Genomic DNA, 12,500 nt, shown 5'->3' with positions numbered 1-12,500 from the left:
GTCCAAGTTCATGATGCGCTTCCAGGGCAGCAAAAAGAGGAAAAAGGAAAAGGAGGCGAGGGAGAAGGCGGCGAAGGAGGGCGGCGGGAAGAACACCTACATGCTGCTGCGTCTGGACGGCTCCAAGAAGAAGAAGGGCTACTTCAGAGGCTTGTTCGGTAAGAAAGGGCCCGATGGCCTGACCGAAGACTTCAAGAACAGCAGCCTCATGCTGGGTAAAGTCGCGGGAACCACCAACTGGCTAACCAAGAGGTTTCTTTCAACTAAAATGCACTCCAGTGCGCATGGAGGCGGCGGCGGCGGCTGGGGGGGAAACCACCGTAACCACCACCCAGGGTACCAGAATGATGGCTATGAACACGGGGAGGACATGTATGGATATGACCAACAAAAAGGCTACGGCGGATATGACGACGGTTACGGCGGTTACGGTGAGGAGGCAGGGGCGGCATATGGGGGCCACGATCAGATGGGTTACTATGACGATGGGGCTGGGGGACCAGACTACCAGGACCTGGGCTACTATGAGGAGGATGGCAACTATGACCCGAATGCTGCGTACTATGGACGCAACAATGACAATGGAAATGCAAACATGGACTACTATGACCGAGGTTACAACCGGGACCCTGATTTATATGGTTATCAGCAACAGCAGCATATGGACATGTATGGGGAAGAGGGAGCGGACTTCTATGGAGAAATGGAGGAAGACTATGATCCCTATGGGGACTTTTATGATGACGGTCAGGCGGGTTACTACGACGATGGTGCAGAGGGTTACTATGACGATGGACAAACCGGTTATTATGAAGATCCATATGAAGCAATGATGGGAATGCAAGGGGGATTTCAGCAAGGCTACCAACTCAACTACAGCGAGGTTGGGAGTCCCTACCAAGACTACAGTTCCCATCAGGCAACAGGAATGTTTCCCGGTAACCAACAGCAATACGGAATGGTCGTCAAAGGACTTGAACACGTACACGGTCAACACGGAGGCCAATACGCCGACCAGTTTGACCCGTACGGGAATGACATTGGTGGCGTTCAGGGTGGGGAGATGACCTTCAGAGTGCCAAGACCGCAAGTGCGTCTGTTTGGAAAGGAGCGTCTGGATGTGCCCTTGCATCCGGCGCCCACCCTGCCCCCTGATCCGGAGTTTGAAGACATGTCGGAGATCCAGTACGAGGACCAGATTCCCTTTTCGCCGCACCAGCAAATGATGTCACCCCAGGAGCAGATGATGATGGCATCGCAGCAGCAGCAGATGATGATGTCACCACAGCAGCCCCAGATGATGATGTCACCACAGCAGCCCCAGATGATGATGTCACCACAGCAGCCCCAGATGATGATGGCTCCCCAGCCCCAGATGATGATGTCACCACAGCCACAGATGCTTTCACCACAGCCCCAGATGATGATGCCACCACAGCAGCAGATGATGATGCCACCACAGCAGGAGATGATGATGTCACCACAGCAGGAGATGATGATGTCACCACAGCAGGAGATGATGATGTCACCACAGCAGGAGATGATGATGTCACCACAGCAGCAGATGATGCAGCAACAAATGCTCTCTCCTCAGGACCAAATGATGATGTCAGCACAGGAGGATCAAATGATGTCACAGCAGCTCATGTCTGCACAGGACCAAATGTTTATGGAGTCCCAGATGATGCCCCAGCATCCACAAATGATGTCACCCATGGCGCAACAGCAACAGATGATGGCACCACAACAGCAAATGATGTCACCGCAAATGGGGTTACCTCACCCACAAAGGATGTCCCCCCAAATGATGTCACCACAGGTTGGGTTTAATTTGCTCTTTTTCTCAATCAAGTGCTGATGTGGGTCATTGTTTTACGATAGGGGTTGCAAGTCAATAGCTCAAAGTCAGTTACAGCATATTTCATAAATCAAGAGAACTAAATTGGAAAAATCGAATATTTGTATAACTATATAGTCATGACCTTCCCATTATTATAAACGTTGCAAAAAAAAAGTTCCATGTGAAAAATAAATAAATAGTTAAATAATTAAATGAATAAAAGGACCAAGAAAATATCGAAAGCGAGAAGCCAAGCAATAATAAAAGGGAGAGCAAAATAAATAATTCATTTATTTACTTGATTCACTATTAACTATTTACATTTTACATCTCACTATTTTTTTATATATTTATGCTCACCTACATACATATAATTAATATATATTTATGCACATCAAACAGATATATTATTTATATGTGTCAAACTTTTCGTAATGTTCAATTACACATTCTCCTAATAGGAAATGCTATCAATAAACCATGTGGTCTCCATAGTCTTCCCATGAATGTTTATGCAATGTATACAATATTGACGACAGACATTTGCTTTCATGTTTCTCCCTAGCAACAGATGATGGCCGACCACATGATGATGTCCCAGCAACAGGGCTATGCCTCCCCCATGGTCCCCACTCCCACTGCCATGCTCATAAAGCAGGCCAACGTGTCCCCCGCCCTCTCCCGCCGCTTCCACCCCTCTCCCACGCCGTCCCGCCGCTCCGTCATGATGGGTACGCCCCAGATGATGCGCCGTCCCGCTCCCATGGCCTCCCCTATGGCCCAGCGCCGACGCAGCCCCTCCCCGCAACTCTCGATGCGCGGCGCGGGGTTCCAGAGACCCCCCTCGGCCATGTCTCGACGCGTGTCCCCGCCGATGTCGCCCATCTCCAGAATGCGACCTCAGCGGTCCCCGTCCCCGCTGGCTCGGGGACCCTCGCGGCCCCACTCTCCCCGGGCCGCCGCCATGCGTCGGAGCCCCCCCGTCTCACCCAGAGCGTCCATGAGGCGACGCTCCCCCCCGCAGTCCCCCCGCGCGTCCATGAGGAGAGGGAGCCCCCCTACCTCGCCCTCCCGCAGCCCCTTCGGCAGGATGAGGCTGATCAGTTCCCCGTCTCCTTCGGTTTCCCCTCGGCGCGCGTCTCCCCCCGCCTCGCCCCTGCTCAGCAGGAGACGCTCCCCCTCTCCTCCCCTCTCCCGCAGCATGTCCCCCGCCGGACCCCGACGCGGGCCGGCGTCGCCCACCCTGTCGCGGCGCTCCACTCGTCTAATGCGGGAGCCCACCCCCCAGTCTCGGCCCAGGATGATGGGGAGGGGTCCCGTCCCCTTGGGCACGGTCCGGCCCTCTCCCATGGGCCTCCGGGGGCGACCGGTGCCCCCGCCCACGCAGAACGTCCGGCCCTTCCGACCGTCCTCCATGCGCAGCAACAGGTCCTCCGTCCTCACGGTGGACTCCATCCTCTCCTCGCCGTTCCAGTCCCCGCACATGTCCCACCGCATGCCCCCCAGGAGGCGCGACTCCAGCCGCATGCCCTCCCGCCCGATGGGTCGCGGGCGTCCGCTTATGATCCGGCAGCCCGGGGGGATGCCGTCTCCGCAGCCCTCCATGAAGCACATGTCCTACCCTGCGTCCCCCGGCATGTCTCACCGGATGCCACGGCGGGGCCCGCCGGCCATGGCTCACCGGATGCCCCGGCAGGCCTCTCCGCACCTCTCTCGGCGAGCCTCCCCGAACCTTCCTCGACGGGCTTCCCCGCAGCCAATGTATGCGCCGGATGCTTACGCTGATCCCCACATGGGGCAGTATAGTGAGTTCGGCCCCTCCTCCCCTATGCTCTCAGGTGCATTACAAAACCAGGCTATCCGCCAGGCGTCGTTTGCCCCGCCTATGGGAGCCCAGTTTGGATACGATGAACCCCAGATGGGTGCGATGGATCCAATGGGATACGAGGAACAGCTTCATCCCTCCTCCCCGGGGCTGTATAACGCAATGCAGAACCAGGCTATTCGTGGTGCCTCCTACTCCTCCCCTTTGCAAAGACCAATGTCTCCTTATGAACAGCCCCTGCCACCCTCCTCTCCGATGCTCTCTGGGGCAATGCAAAACCAGGTTCTAAGAGACGCTTCCTATGCTTCTCCATTGCAACAACCGGGCTATTCCGTTCCGCAGCAAGACCTCTCGTCTCCCATGCTGTCCGGAGCTCTACAGAACCAGGTCCTGAGAGACGCATCCTATGCATCTCCGTTGCAAAGGCCTCAGTCTCCGTACGGCCAGTCGGTCCCCTCGTCCCCCATGCTCTCGGGGGCCTTGCAGCATGGCGAGGCTCTGAGAGGGATGTCGTCCTATCCGATGCCCGCGCAGATGCAGTCTCCGTACGGTCCGACCGTAGTCGCTCCGTCCGATTACATATTCGAGCCGGCGCCCTCGCCCATGCTGCACGAGGCCCTGCACAACCGCGGCGACTTCCAGGGCGTCTCCACGCTCCACACGCCGATGGCACAGCGCCGCAGCTCTCAGGCCTATTCCGGGCCCCACGTCGGCCACGCGCTGGACCAAAACCCTCAGCTGAGGCAGGCGTCCTACCACACCACCATGCACCCCGGGCACTCGCCCCCTGCCCCCATGTCCCCCGGGTTGGGCAGAGCCTTGCAAAACCGCCAACAGCTGGCGCAGTCCACGTACAGGCTACCAGACGGGAGCTTTATGTCCCCATATGGGCAAATGTCAAGTGCTCCTTCCTCCCCCATGCTCGGTAACGCACTTCAAAACCGGCAGATGATGCAATCCGGCTACAGGATACCGAGTGGAGCTTTGATGTCCCCGTATGGGCCCCAAATGTCTAGTGCTCCATCCTCCCCAATGCTTGGTAGCGCACTCCAGAACCGACAGATGATGCAAACCGGGTACCGGCTCCCTGATGGTAGCTTCATGTCTCCGTATGGGCCACAGAGGTCTAGTGCGCCTTCCTCCCCAATGCTGGGTAGCGCACTCCAGAACCGACAGATGATGCAAACCGGGTACCGGCTCCCTGATGGTAGCTTCATGTCCCCGTATGGGCCACAGAGGTCTAGTGCGCCTTCCTCCCCAATGCTGGGTAGCGCACTCCAGAACCGACAGATGATGGAAGCTGGGTACCGGCTCCCTGATGGTAGCTTGATGTCTCCGTATGCGCCACAGAGGTCTAGTGCGCCTTCCTCCCCGATGCTCGGTAGTGCTCTCCAAAACCCACAGGTCCGTGGAGCCTCATACACCCTGCCGGACGGAAGGGTTTTCAGGGTAAGTATGATTGAAATCCGGCAATTGCCTAATGTGGCATGAGGCAACTTTATGGTGGTATAAGGTGATTATTATTAAGCGCTATAATGGCATTTAAGTACAGCTAGGGGTTTGAGGAGTAAAGGCCCGTGTCCACAGCGCCTTCACTTTTCTTCAATAGCATGGACAAAAATGACAGAGCCTAGCCTCTTTTCTCCTCTTTTCTCTTTTCAGAAAAGCACTGCCGACATAACTGTTGCTTTTACCGAGTCACCAAAGTACAGATTACGTCAACTGTCAAACTAACATTTAATTTTGGAAGAGAGTAGGTGTTTATATATAAATGACACTCGAGTGGCTCGAGTGGCTTTCTCAAATCAAAACCTGTAATGTTTGTGTCTGTATATATGCTGATTATCACTCGTGTTTAACAAGACGTTATCGCTAATGTGTGGAGCTAGGAGCTAAGGAGCTAACATGCATAGGATGATAGAAACAGTAAACAAAGCACAGGGATACAGCTGTTTTTCAGTGCACATAAGCATCATCCCAGTGCTTCACGGTGCCATAGCAGCGCATATCTGCCAAAAAGACTATGCTATGTGGACACGGGCCCCAAGGGAGATAGAAATGCAGTAAAATAATGGTATTTGCCGCTTTACCGAAGAAGGTTGTTGAATAATGGTAGTGTTTAAACCTGCACTACGTACATTTTCCCATTAGCAACCTCCCGATGCCTTGGGGAGAGCTGCAGTTAAGTCGTTTCCAGATGACAGTTGCTGTCATGCTGGAGGGCGGTGGGGGGATGTGGCGGTGGGGGGAGGGGGCGGGGGGTGGGGGGGGCAATGTTTTATTATTGAGAGACGAGTTATGGAGTTAACGATACATAGTGCAGGGTAAGTGTTGAAATAAAAATTCTGCGCCAGTCCCAAGTTTGGCGACGAGACGTTTTGTGACGAACCGAAGGTCATAAATAGACATTGTTCTCTCTGCTCTTCTGCATTACACGAAACGCCACCGCTCAACACTCCACCCAGGACCCGTACCAGCCCACTTCTCCCAATCTCTCCGGAGCTCTCAGGAACCCGAATGTCAGAAACGCCACCTACACACTCCCGGACGGCACCATCGTGGACCCGCGGCAACGGGTAAGACGTGATCCTTACACACACACGCAGACTCATCACAGAGCACATGATTTTCGTCATGCACTCCGCTCCGCATCCTCTCCACCTCTCTCAGGCGCCCATGTCACCCAACCTGGCGCTGGCGCTGAACAACCCGGCGGTCCGCAGGGCGTCCTACTCCCTCCCCGACGGGACCATCGTGATCGACCCCAACCAGGCCTCGTCCCCCAGCCTCACGGCGGCCCTGCAGAACCCCTACCTCAAGAGCGCGTCCTACACGCTGCCCGACGGCACCATCATCGTGGACCCGCGGAAACCCCTCGCCCCCAACCTGTCGGGGGCGCTGCAGAACCCCGCCCTGAAGGGCGCCACCTACAAGCTCCCGGACGGGACGGTGGTCACCGACCCCAACGCACCCATCTCACCCAACCTGGCGAGGGTGAGCGAGACGGCGTTACCTCCCCAGGGCGCGTTGTGCCTGGAATTAGTTTGGGCTGTTGCAAAAAAAAAAAAACGTTTATCCTGCAGGGGGATTAATAAAGTTGTATCTAATCGAATCGAATCTATTCACCTGGTCTCCAGGATCCCTTACGTTGTTCTCTCCTTTTTCTCCTGGTCTCCAGGATCCCTTAGGTTGTTCTCCCCCTTTTCTTTTCCACATTGCCGATGTGTAAATTTCCTCCCTTTTGCTCGTGGTTCCGCTGTACTCTCTGGGAGTAAGGGAATTGCAGTAAGACGTCATCGGCAGAGGGAGAACATCATCTGTCTCATGATGGTTTAATCCCAGCTCACGTTCCCTGTTAGCGGCGGAGCCATCCGTCCGCTTGGCGAATTGTGCTTCGCGATGATAGGGAGAGCCCCAGTGTTTCGCAAAATAATTAGGCCAGTATTATTAGTATTTCCCCTGCCTTTATAAATATGCAGGAATGAGATCTCCGTCCTTTTCATTCATGTGAATTGGTCAGTGGTGGAAATTAATTAAGAAAACGCATTACTATAATTATGAGTAATAAACCGAGGAATGCATGCTTGCCTCAATGTCATTTTGATGTTTTTATTTTTTATTATGTTTTTTATTTTTATTATGATGTCTGTATCAAGGAGAAAAAAACAAAACGCTTTTTGAATTCAGCCGCAGTCGACAAACCGAAACCAAAATAATAGCTTGAGTGAAAGACTGCATGATGAAACTGAAGCTCAGCATTAACTACAGAGGAGGAGGAGGCCGGCTCCAGCTGTAAGCCGCTGTGCTGTTGTCACCCCCCCCCCCCCCCCCCCAGGCCCTCAACAACCCGGCCCTGAGAGGCGCCACATTGACCCTCCCGGACGGGACCCTTCTAGTGGATCCCAGGAAAAGGTCTCCCAACCTGTCCGCGGCCCTCAAGAACCCCTACATCATGGGGGCCTCCTACACCCTCCCGGACGGCTCCATCATCATCGACCCCAGGAAACCAGTCGCACCTAACCTCTCTAAAGTGTGTATCTGCCCGTGCTCTCTTTTTTTTATTGAATTGTTTCAGCGACCTGCTCTGCTTGAAAAATCATTTCAAGTCAATGCATTAGCTGGCATACTGTCGTGGCAATCCTGGACGTTTTTTTTGGGGGGGGTGGGGGGGGAATTCTGGTACGGTTCTCAACGAACAGTGTCTAATTTCCTGTCTTTCCTCGATCCCTCTCGTCAGGCTCTGACGCTGAACACAAACATGCGTACCGCTTCGTACAAGCTTCCCGACGGCGCCCTGCTCATCCCCGGTCAGAAGCCCAACCTCTCGTCCGCCCTGTACCGGAACCACGGCCTGCGCTCCAAAGAGCTCTTCCATCTGTCGGACGGCTCTGCGTTCACAGGCAAGCCCAAGCCCAGCACCCCCAACCTCTCGTCCGCCATGCGCAAGCACGACATGCGCGGCCAGCAGATGAGGTAGGCACCGGGCGGCGTCTGTGGATGACACCTAGACTACTTGGCTTGGTTCAGTCATGTTGTGGAGTAGGGGGGTGTTTCGCCTGTTTCACCTCTGGCGGACTCAACTTGCCCGACTGCTATGCAGGAGGATGTGATACATGCGTTCGACTCCTTATTTGACTCCTTATTTTGATTATTTGTGCATCAGAATGCATCACGGAATTGTTTGCCATTTTGAGAGAACTCAAGAGAGTCGTGGCAAAGGGAAATCTGAAATAAACGAGTAAACCCAAAGTCAATTCACCATTACCCAAGCTAATCAAAACATTGTTCGGCCGCGTCGCGCATGAGAAACACTGGCGGTTTCAAACAAAAACAACATCAGCCCCCAATGACTCACCATCTCCCGACGAATTCCTAAACAACGCCCAAAGACACCATCGCCGCCGTCCATCCATTCCTTTTTACCCCTAAACTTCTCTAACGGAGGCGGTCGTCGCGAGCCGACGTCACACCATGTACCCAATGTATAATTAGACGCCGCCTAACAGAGTCCGATTATGTCCAGTCACCGGATGAGAGTCTGTGCTCCCCCCTCCCCTCCCCCCCCCCATCCCCCCCCTCCCCGCAGGCTCCCAGACGGCTCGGTGCTGGGCCGCCGCTTCCAGATCCCGTCTCTGGGCGAGGCCATCCAGAACGAGCAGCTCCGCTACGCCTCGTACCGGCTGCCCACCGCGCTGCACGGCGCCGACGGCCAGTACGCCGTCATCACCCCCTACGGGCCGCGCTCGGGCCACTGGGCCCGCAACGCCCGGGGCGGCGGCGACGGCGAGGAGGACGTGTGGTCCGCCGAGCGGGTCCTCCCCCACGGCACGGTGCAGAACCTGTCCAAGTGGTCCATGTACCGGGAGGAGGGCCTGATGGACCTCTTCGTGCCCACCGTGCTGGGCGGCGACGGGAAGACGCCCGACAGCCTGTGGAGCCCCGAGAGGGAGAGAGACGCCGGGGGGACCTGGTTCGACAAGGTCAGGCCGCGCTTGTCCCCCCTGGTTCTCCCCCAGGGATGACAACAATACATAATACAGTAGTGTAGTGGAAGGTGCCTGGAGTGACCCACATACAAAGTTTTGCTGTGTGTGTGTGTGTGTCTGTGTGTCTGCGTGTGCGTGTGTGTGTGTGTCCCACTAGGTCTACTCTATTAGGAGCATGCCCACCATAGGCCACCGGGCCAGGAATTGGGCACAGGGAATGGAGGACATGACACAGATGGAGTAAGGGGGCCAGACCATAATAGTCACGCTTGTCTGTTCCATAATACACTCAGCTGAAGCCAGTTCCCCGCACACTACAGCAGCTTGACTTCTCTGTCTGTGTGTGTGTGCGTGTGTGTGTGTGTGTGTGTGTGTGTGTGTGTGTGTGCGCGTGTGTGTGTGCGTGTGCGAGCATGTGTGTGCTTCTGTGTGTGTGTGTGTGTGTGTGTGTGTATGTGTGTGTGTTTATTCTTGCACTTTCAGGGAGCTGAACGAGAACACTGTCCTCATGAACCTCAAGAAACGATTCGATCAAGAGCTTATATACGTATGTTTCCGCCCCCAATGTGTTGACATACGCAGTGCATTCATACACACACCCCCCTTTGACCCCATCTGCCCTCCAGCACATACAGTGTGTCTGTGTCTTCATCCCCGCTCTGCTCCGCTCCTCCTCCAGACCTACATTGGCAGTATCCTGGTGTCGGTTAACCCCTACAAGATGTTCAACATGTACGGAACGGACATGGTACTGCAGTATGAGGGCCATGGCCTCGGAGACAACCCTCCGTAAGCACTGCGTGCGTGTGTGTGTGTGTGTGTGTGTGTGTGTGTGTGTGTGATTGTCTCTGTGTTGGTGTGTGTGTGTGTGTGTGTGTGTGTGTGTGTGTGTGTGTGTGTGTGTGTGTGTGATTGTCTCTGTGTTGGTGTGTGTGTGTGTGTGTGTGTGTGTGTGCGTGCGCACCACACACACACACACACACACACACACAGACTTAATTAATTGGGAATACCGGAGGCAAACAGAAGGTGACTCATCCCTAATCACGAGGTTGCATAAGTACGACGTGAAATGAAGTTGGCTCGTTTCCGATTGGTTGGAGACGACAGCGGACGCGCCAGCTTGCGCTGGACGCTGGGCGAAGCCGCATGTATTGTTAATTGTGCCGTGGAGGAAGGCGGCGGCGACATGCCTTTCCTCTGGCAGGTGTTTAATAGGAGAGAGGGCCGCAGGTGCAGGAGTAAATACCAGCATTCTCAGGTGTTAGCCGCGGGTTCACGTTACCCCACTGATGGCCGGTTGCCAAGGGAGAGCTTGGTTATTGATTTCACTCACACATTACAAGCCCGGCGACTACCGCACACGCATGCAAGCGCGCGCGTGTGTGTGTGTGTGTGTGTGTGTGTGCTGTAAGTGTATGCATATATATGTGAATGTGCATGCACATTTGCATGTGTGCGTGCGTGTGCCTTGCTGCGTCTCATCTGTGCCTCTACGTCTAACATGCCTTCGATGTGACGGTGTTTTCGCAGTCACCTCTTTGCCATTGCTAATCTCTCATACACCTCCATGATGGATGCCAAACTCAACCAGTGTATTGTAATCAGGTAGGAGCCCATTACATCCGCTCTGCATGCTGTTCGCCCGTCACACACAATAAGGCCTTGGCGGTTAATCAGACCCCTTCTCACACAGAAAAACCTGGGCCAGACGGGTCTGTCCCAGGTGCAATCATTTAATCCTCGCCTTGGGCTTGCTCCCAGCCCCTGGGTGTTCTGTGGACATTGTGTTTTGTGTCAAAGGAGTATCAGTCCATCTGATGCATTTTGCTGTTGGGCTCCTGGTCAAATCCTGCTTCTTACTTGCTATGTGACAATGCCTGTACATTTGCAGAACTCGTAGTATGTATGCAAGATCACAAAATACTGTACACGACATGGTGATAGGTAGATTCTGTCCAGTGATGAATGAGACATCTTTTTTGTTTTCGGATGACATTTCTTGGTAATGTACACCGAAGTGCTGTGTCGTTCTTACAGTGGAGAGAGCGGATCAGGGAAGACTGAAGCTACAAAACTAATCCTGCGTTACTTGACAGCCATACATCACAAACGCAACATCACACAACAGGTGTGTTACACGCACTCACACACACACTCCCATACCCCCCCCCCCCCCCCCCCACATGTTATCTGATGACATATACTAACAGTTTCGTCCCCTCTCAACTACCCCTGTTTCCACCAACAGATAGAGGTAAGCGATTATTTCCCCCATTTTTCAATATCTATATCGCTGCTAATTAATCTGCTGTTTCACGGTGACAACTCTGCATGCTGATTGGTTAGATCTTGGAGGCCACGCCCCTGTTGGAGTCCTTCGGGAATGCCAGAACGGTGCGCAACGACAACTCCTCTCGCTTTGGCAAGTTCACCCAGATCTATATGGAGGAGTAAGTACGCACAGCCCGCCCAGGCCACTCACACTTTGTCTTGTTACACTTTACAATAAGAGGACATTCATTGAGTTAGTTAATGCACTGATAACCATAATCAGTTACCTAACGTGTCTTGTAATCATCTACTGCTGGTCTCCCTGTGAATACACACTTATACAAATAAGTTAATGAGTCAGGCACATCGACAGACCATGTTTACAAATCTTGCGTCATTCGGACACTTTGGTGACACAATTTGCACAATTTGTGTTGAAACCATCTGGATGACGTCAAGCATCTGTAATGATTCAAAGACAAATAAAACATTTCTGAAAACATTGCACGAAGGAAGCTGTGAAAATAGGTGGGATTTGAAACGGTGTGTCTTCAAAGGGATCCCGATTTTGCATATGTTTTGCGCGCCGCCCGCGGAAGTGCTTATGAGCAAACGAGCAAAACAAGTCCCCCCCAAAACAAGTGTAACGCGGCCGCGGCCCAGTGACACAGTGTGTCAGTTGATCCGCACGCAGAACAATGACTCAGCGCATTACACAAGCGTGACCCGTTACTTAACTCAGTCTCAGGCACGCGTGTGGGCTCACGACGAGACTGTGTGTTGTCATTCACAGGGGTGTGATCAGTGGTGCCATAACGTCTCAGTATCTTCTGGAGAAGTCCCGCATCGTCTTTCAGGTGAGACTTCGGGTGACACACCCAGGGCCCTGTCACGCACGCCCGCACACACACACACAACACACACACACACACACACGCAGGCCACACAGACACGCACAGAGACAAAGGGATCGGCGGAGTCTCCTTACCACTTAGTCACTCACAGAAAGGACATTCTAGAAGATTTCGAGGACAGGAGAATGGCCGAACAAGGTGTTGTTGTGTTTTAACCCGAT

At 53.8% G+C, this 12,500-nt stretch overlaps 1 protein-coding gene across 1 annotated transcript in view; it reads left to right on the top strand.

The window, feature by feature from the left end:
• myo15ab (myosin XVAb) overlaps nt 1-12,500 on the top strand; it is a gene marked incomplete at its 5' end in the record, with an annotated part of 53,557 nt that overhangs the window by 758 nt on the left and 40,299 nt on the right. The window contains 14 exons of the mRNA XM_084465973.1: nt 1-1,738; nt 2,406-5,114; nt 6,131-6,241; nt 6,336-6,659; nt 7,501-7,695; nt 7,903-8,138; nt 8,752-9,145; nt 9,309-9,391; nt 9,635-9,698; nt 9,831-9,940; nt 10,685-10,759; nt 11,192-11,282; nt 11,501-11,604; nt 12,219-12,282. The exon at nt 1-1,738 is cut by the window's left edge and continues 758 nt beyond it. Of these exons, the coding sequence (XP_084322099.1) occupies nt 1-1,738; nt 2,406-5,114; nt 6,131-6,241; nt 6,336-6,659; nt 7,501-7,695; nt 7,903-8,138; nt 8,752-9,145; nt 9,309-9,391; nt 9,635-9,698; nt 9,831-9,940; nt 10,685-10,759; nt 11,192-11,282; nt 11,501-11,604; nt 12,219-12,282 (6,298 nt within the window). The remainder of the gene's footprint in view (nt 1,739-2,405; nt 5,115-6,130; nt 6,242-6,335; nt 6,660-7,500; nt 7,696-7,902; nt 8,139-8,751; nt 9,146-9,308; nt 9,392-9,634; nt 9,699-9,830; nt 9,941-10,684; nt 10,760-11,191; nt 11,283-11,500; nt 11,605-12,218; nt 12,283-12,500) is intronic.

The sequence above is a fragment of the Micromesistius poutassou genome, assembly GCF_964030765.1.
Source record: "Micromesistius poutassou genome assembly, chromosome: 3".
NCBI classification, from domain to species: domain Eukaryota; kingdom Metazoa; phylum Chordata; class Actinopteri; order Gadiformes; family Gadidae; genus Micromesistius; species Micromesistius poutassou.
This window is presented reverse-complemented; position numbering and strand designations above follow the sequence as displayed.